Source organism: Sesamum indicum, linkage group LG10 (assembly GCF_026168435.1).
Source record: "Sesamum indicum cultivar Baizhima isolate 11 linkage group LG10, ASM2616843v1, whole genome shotgun sequence".
Classification (NCBI taxonomy): domain Eukaryota; kingdom Viridiplantae; phylum Streptophyta; class Magnoliopsida; order Lamiales; family Pedaliaceae; genus Sesamum; species Sesamum indicum.
In genome coordinates, this window is record NC_142666.1 from 17368082 (window position 1) to 17375577 (window position 7496).

General features: G+C 37.3%; 1 protein-coding gene across 2 annotated transcripts; it reads left to right on the plus strand.

Moving 5' to 3' along the window:
- Window positions 1–206: 206 nt before the first annotated feature.
- Window positions 207–5585, plus strand: LOC105171856 (uncharacterized). Of its 2 annotated transcripts, none has more exons than XM_011093102.3 (3): window positions 207–541; window positions 1658–3442; window positions 4781–5585. In XM_011093102.3, exons 2-3 carry the CDS (start codon window positions 1832–1834, stop codon window positions 5117–5119), a joined length of 1950 nt encoding a protein of 649 aa, XP_011091404.2. In that variant the 5' UTR covers window positions 207–541; window positions 1658–1831; the 3' UTR covers window positions 5120–5585. The 2 variants fall into 2 exon arrangements, with proteins under 2 accessions (XP_011091404.2, XP_011091405.2); XM_011093103.3 differs by lacking the exon at window positions 207–541 and adding an exon at window positions 566–1460.
- Window positions 5586–7496: the final 1911 nt, after the last annotated feature.

Here is a 7496-nt window from a genome sequence, read left to right on the forward strand (position 1 = left end):
TGTCGGTTGAAAATATTCTTTTAGTGCATCTATTAGCCTTAAAAATGGCATCAATGAATTTTGGAATTCAAACACCACAATTAATTATTAAATTATGAACCCAAAAATATAATAATTTATGTAATTAATTATACAACCAAATTGGATTTAAATCATCCAGATACATGACTTATGTATTGCCTATATGTGGTATAGACACATACATACATGGATGCAGCATGTCTACATGAACATACATATGCATTGTGTTTTCTCTCTATTTTTTGCTCTCTCTCTCTCTCTACAGAAATAAATCAAGTAAAATCAGAAAAAAATCACACAAAATCAGGATCAATCTCAGATTTTAACGACAAACTGCAATCCGAAGAGCTATATTCGGAATTACTTCACATAGTTTTCATTTCTCCCCAATTTCTCTTCCGAAGCCCTGATTTCGTGGCTACTGTAGCGGCCGATCTGAACCGTCTAGGTTGGTGCGACTTGGGTGAAACTATTTTTACTTGAAAACACTCGTAAGCTGTGCATAGCTGCTTGAATTGAGGTAAGGCGATTTTTCTACAGTGGGTTTTGAACTTGCGAAGTCGGTGCTGTTTAGACTACAAATGTTGCGATCTGTGTATGTTTTTCTTGAAATTAATACGATATTTGTTGATTCTTGCTACTACTACAGTTCTGTATCATTTTTATGCACTGTGTAAGTTGTTCAGAATTTTGGATGTTATTTTATATTACTTTGGAATTTTTGGATCTTCAATGTATATAGCAATTTGGGGTTTCTTTAGGATACAATATTATGTTTTTGGGTGAGGTTGGATTGTGCTTTTATATGTGTGTTTACTTTCAGTTTTATTATGGTGCTAATTTCATATGGGTAGAGTTAACTAATTTTAGAAAATCTTTTAGTGGATAACATTGGAACTTACAAATAATTGTAAAAAATGATGTAGCATTAAGAAATAAGGGTGCCACATTATTTCAAGTCAAGATCAGTTGTAATGCATGCATCACCCTTCTATTTCTCTGAATGGAGGAGCCTTCTTTTTAATTCTCACTCTCTGCAAGACTGGAATCTTGAACTGTCGAGTGCTAGTTTCTGTGAGGGATTTATTTTTCAATCTGAAACACAAAAATTTGCCCTTTGCTTGATCGGTGGGGTTTATCTTCTTGTGCCTTTCTTTGTCTTTACAGAACATAATTCCTTGCTTTGTTTTCTGTCCCTTTTCAGTATTCACACCACTCTTTCTCAGATTTCAATGGTATATCCTTTTCTTTCTTAGCTTCCACTATTTTGCATCAATCCACATGCATTTCTTTGTCTGATCTGCGTTGGATGTACGAGTTCCTTTTTATTCTTTTACATTTCATTTTTATTTATATGCTGAGTGAGAAAGAGAGGTGGTGGTAGGGTTCAATAGCTGAGGGGCCTTTGGTGCACCAATCTTGTGTCTGAGAAAGAGAAGGTGATACTTCTTGCCCCTTCTGAAATCCTTTCGGCTTGGGCTAGTTCAGGATTCAGCATTTTTGTTTCCTGTCTAAGTTATAACTATGGAGTTTCTCATATTCATGTATCATTTGGGTGTATTTGACTGTATGTTTGAATTTTTCTTTTCTGAATTTCTTGCTGGAATTCATTAAATTTGTGGTTGATATGATACAGGTTGCCTCTGTTTGTTATATTCAGTGATTTCAGGAGTTTTTGGTTAGCCTGAAGTTCTATTCATCATATATTGTTGATCTGGATAAAAGTTTTCTATTGGTTAGTGGGACCTGGATGATTGAATTGGCGTTGCTAGTAATATAGCTTAGTTTGCTCTCTGTATACTACTGAGGTATGTCGTCTGTTGATGTATCAAAATATGAACATAGTCCTGTCCACAAGACCATAATTTTGAAGGACTATGCTGGTCTGAGGAGAATTCTTGCGGGCCTTCCCCGACTTTGTGATCCATCTGAGATTCATACAGAATCGGTCTCACTTGCGGAAGAAGCTAAGGCTGATGCCATAGCTGCTGCAATTGACAGACGTGATGTCCCTAACCGAGACACTCCACTTCATTTGGCCGTTAAATTTGGTGATGAGACTGCAGCGGAGATGCTTATGCTTGCAGGGGCAGATTGGAGCTTGCAGAATGAACACGGTTGGAGTGCGCTACAGGAAGCAATATGTAATAGGGAAGAAGGCATTGCTAAAATCATAGTTAGGCATTACCAGCCATTAGCTTGGGCAAAATGGTGTAGAAGGTTGCCTCGATTGATTGGGACGATGAGAAGGATGAGAGATTTTTATATGGAGATTACATTTCATTTTGAGAGCTCAGTCATCCCTTTCATTTCGAGAATCGCCCCATCTGATACTTACAAGATCTGGAAGAGGGGTGCAAATTTGAGGGCAGATATGACTTTGGCTGGTTTTGATGGTTTCAGAATACAACGTGCTGACCAGAGTATTCTGTTCCTTGGTGATGGCTCAGAGGATGGTCAAGTGCCTCCCGGATCACTTTGCATGATTTCACACAAAGATAAGGAGGTAATGAATGCTTTGGATGGTGCAGGTGCTCCAGCAAGTGAGGCAGAAGTGCAACAAGAAGTGACTGCAATGTCTCAGACAAATATATTTAGGCCTGGGATTGACGTGACTCAAGCAGTTCTTTTACCTCAAACAACATGGAGGAGACAGGAGAAAACAGAACTGGTGGGTCCTTGGAAAGCTAAAGTGTATGATATGCATAATGTGGTCGTCAGCATTAAGTCAAGGAGGGTGCCAGGTGCCATGACGGATGATGAGTTCTTTAACTCTTCCAATGAAAATGAAACAGAGAATGAGTTTGATGATATCTTGACGGAGGAAGAGAGAAGGCAACTTGAGGTTGCTCTTAAGATGGACTCCTCAGATTTGAGCAATGAAAATAGTAATTGTATTATTGCACATCGTCATAGTTGTTATGACCAAAGGGATATTCCCATTGAGGACATAAATGGTTGCATGAATGGAGAAACCAAGCAGGAAAAGAAAGGATGGTTCAGTGGCTGGAGGAGACGGGAAAATAAACAAGAAAATGAGAAAAAGATTGTTCCACCAAGAAGCTCTTTGTGTATGGAAGAAAAAGTTAATGATCTTCTAGAGGACTCTCCTCGAAGTCAAAATAGACCAGGTAGGCACTCTGTTGACGTGGTTGTGAAACGTGATGAGCTTCGGAGAGGAAGAGACGGTAAATCTCCTTCATCAACAAATAGTGAAAGTGGAAATAGACGGAAGGATGGAAGCCGGGAAAATGAGTATAAGAAAGGTTTGAGGCCTATTCTCTGGCTTTCCCCAGATTTTCCATTGCGAACAGAAGAACTCCTTCCATTGCTTGACATCTTAGCAAACAAAGTTAAAGCTATACGGCGGTTGAGAGAGTTGTTTACTACGAAACTACCCAAGGGGACCTTCCCGGTGAAGGTCTGATTCTTGTACTAAAACTTTACTAAATTGATGTGCATGCTTTCATCAATTCATATTTATTTTAACCACTGTTTGTCATATATATCCTTTTCCATTTATACATGTAATCTCTGTTCATATACATCATTGGGGCATTGCAATTTATCAGCAATGTCATTGGTGTAGAAGAGTGTATTGGCATTATTCTACTACTGTGTAATTATTTGTTTTCGGTTTGGAACATCATAACCATGCAACATAAAGCCTCAGTTGAGACATTATTGAGTAATAGAGATCTTTATACTTGATGCAACATACATAGATATCTTGCATGTCTGAAAAACTCTCCTGTCTGTTACTATGATAGGCAGGATTGGACAAAATATTCTAGCCTATGACATTACAGCTTCTACTTAGTAATGGCATAACCAGTTTGGGGATTACAATTTCTCCATTCAAGTTACTAAATTCGTTCTTGGTGATCGTGACATGTGTAAGTAATAGAAGGTAGAAGAATGTCAAGACATATCTAGACGCCAGTATGCTTGGCTGGGTCTAGTTAAAGTGATAAGCGTGAGATATTACAGGGGTACGGGAAGAAGCAACTATTAGAGTTCTGTCATGAACTTTTCCATCTTTTATCTTTTGTAAAGGATTTTGCTCTTAGAGTACATAAATGTCTTGGTTAAAGACTCTTGGCAGTGACTTGGCCAGATGATTTCTGACATTTAAGTAAAATTCAAATTCCCGTTGAACTGCAACATTGCCTCACTGTACTTGTTGAAATACTGGAAATTTTGTTTGTTGTTGAGTCGGGAATTTCAGCATGTGTTGCTTTGACAACTTTTAGTATATTCTTTGAAGATTTTATTTTGCCAATACGAGAGCTGATCAGATATGGGTAATAATCTGTGACCCGAATCCCTTTTATGGTACGACACAATTTAAAACCATTTTTCTTTTATTATTCTTTGCTTGCATGAGAAAAAGGATGGTGAGGATTTTGGTATGATTTGTTGGAATTTTGTAAATTTTAGGAAATAGCTCTACGAAGTAGTTTGCCTTGCATGCAAGACCCCTTGCATGAATGACCTTTCACTGGTATCACTATATTAGTTAATAGAAAAAGGGGTATAAACCATCACCTTTGGAGATTAATACGTGTTTTCAGTTTGTGATCGCTAGCTTTTAATGGGTAAAGTTGTCATATGATAGTCATCTGCTGGAGCCACAAAGGAGTTACCCTCTTCTTTTTCATCTCCTATTTCTTGATAGGCGAGCTTTGTATGAGCTTCTGTATCTTTAATTTGTCTGTGATGTCCTTTACTGTTGATAATGTGGCTCTTCTTGTTTAAGGTTGCCATTCCAGTAGTTCCCACTATCAGGGTGATGGTTACATTTACGAAGTTCGAAGAGCTGCAGCCACTAGATGAGTTTTCAACACCCCCATCGAGTCCAACTCCTGTTTCCAAAGAGAGCCCTTCTGTATCTCAGTCATCAGGTTCATCTTGGTTCCAGTGGATAAAATCTCCTTATCAACGTTCAAGTTTATCTAGAGGTGGCCCAAGCAGCAGGACTGATAATACTCAAGACCCGTTTGCAATTCCTTCCGACTATTCATGGATTACTGCTGAAGCAAAGAAAAAGAAAATGCAGGAAAAGAGCAAAGCTAAGAAAGTCAAGAGTCAGAAGTAGTATTGAGGATGCAACTTTTGTTCTACGTTGTCACCTGGGACAAATCTCTATAAAGGAGCACTACCAACACCAAACTGATATAGTTGTTTGGTTGATACTCTGATTTCCTACTTAGACAAATAGCAGATATTGTTGAGGTATTACGTGGTAAGAATATCATTGTGGGGGGTATTATAGTCTGAATCTGGTATATCATTGTGGGGGGTTTATAGAAGTTCAAAGTTGTGATTCTTATAACCATTATGACAATTGTTTCACGTCTGGATTGGACGGTCCGCCATTTCTTTGCCGTGACTGCTTCTCCATGGCGTTTTAGCTTCTTTACTGACAGATTTGAGGGGATCTTGTATATTCTTTTTTTCTCTCGTCATTGTTTCTTAAGTGGTCCATTACAATTTGAACCACCAGTGTTGTACGTTTAACGCGTTGAAGAAAAAGGCATAACAGGTAGTTTGAGTTTGCTTTATTCCTTTCTGACTGTTGAAGACAACTTTGGCTTTCGGAATTTTCTTATCAGGGCTAGTTTCTTTCGGCTTTTCCCAACCCCAGGTTTAAGAATGCTTCAGACACCAAAAATTTGACAAAATTACACTTTTAGCCTCAGGTGTTCAATATATTTAATCTTTTACTTTATAGAATTTTTAAGATAGTTCTAAAATTAACAAAACTTGATGTATTTAATCATTTGTTTTTACGGGATTTATGGAATTAATATGTCGAGTTTTTTCAATTTTATGGTCGTTTTTGAAAATCTCGTGAAATATATGATTTGAATGTTTTATATTTTCTCAATTTTACAATCATTTTAAAATTTTTGTAAAATAGATGACTAAAAGTGTTAAATACTCTGTCATGTAAGAATAAAAGTGTAATTTGGCACAATATTTCAAATGTTCACGCCAAAATTGGTGACTCCAGTTCCGAACTGGGCACTTTTTCTTTCTTTTTTTGTTTTAATCCATTTAGCCTCTATTTGATCAATGTGGAATATATATAGAGTAGGTTGAATGAATCTTGATCCAATGCTTCTTTTGTTTATTTGACAATCGATAAAAAAGAAAGTTGTTAACTGTGGAAATTTGGTCATCTTGGGAAGATATTACTAAAAAGCTAATAGTTTTTAGTGATTCATGGTTGATACAAACTGTAATTGTCAAACTAAGTATGAAACTTTCCTCCTCATTCTTACATTCTGAAAACATCAATTTGTCAAATGTTAGAATCTGAATTTTCAAATGGAAATCCCATGATTTACACCTCCATCAAAGTTTGAAACTGAATGTAATAAGAACAAAGGGTCTGAAATTTAAACCTTAGATTTCGTACCTTCATCATTGAATAGCACATCTACAAGAGTTCCCTACACCTCCTAACTCCCCTTCTTCACTGTAAACACACATGACAACAAGTTAATTACAACTCCATATTTACAACTAGAATCAAGACAAGAAGAGCTCAAGATCAGACCCCTTCTTCACATTATCACTCTCAATATATATACTATTATTCGACCCTTTTCCGATCTTCGACATACATTAGAATTTAAGCATATATATATATATACCTTGGTTCAAATTCTTGAACATGAGCAATGTCTTTCCCATGTGCATCAGACCAGCTAACTTTCCTCATCCCTGAACTCAACTTACCATTCATCTCTTTCGTCGACGCAGTTTTCTTGAGATTACTCTTGAGAGGAGCATGGTGATGAGCTGCGGATTCAACCTGCTTTCTGCTCTTACTACTCCTATCAACACCTCTTGATTCATGACTTTCCATGAACAGCATTCCTCCATCTCTATTTCCTGAACCAGTAACCCTCTTCCGACGATCGTCGTTAATGCTTCTAACCCTTCTACTGATCTCTTCTTCTCTGCTATCAGAGTTTCTTGATGCCACATAGCATGAGCACACTAGGGAGGTGCACCTGCTGTGCGCCGGCGCCGCCAGGATCAAGATCAGTATTATCCTAAACAAGCAGCCTGATTGTTTGTTTTCAGCTAGCCCTTTTCTGGTTATTGATCCGTCATGGCAGTACTTTCTTGAACTAGGGTTAGCAAGATTTCTGAGAGGTGGAGGGTATTATTGTAGAGAATTTTTGCTGCATCTTCTTTTATATATATGTAGAACTTGAACATGCATGATGACTGATGCCCCATGATTGAGTTTTGCTTCACAGTTAAGATAGTGGGCTGGGATTTTTGGTGGGGTAAGGTTGTGAGATTCCAACTCAAACTCAGTCGACTAAATTCAAGGTAATTATGGAAGTAGATGATATTTTCTTTTTTTTTTTAGATTGGTAAGTATATGATTATATAATATTTCAATAAATGGAACAATGCGTTGATTCCTTTGAATATATCACTAATCCATTATT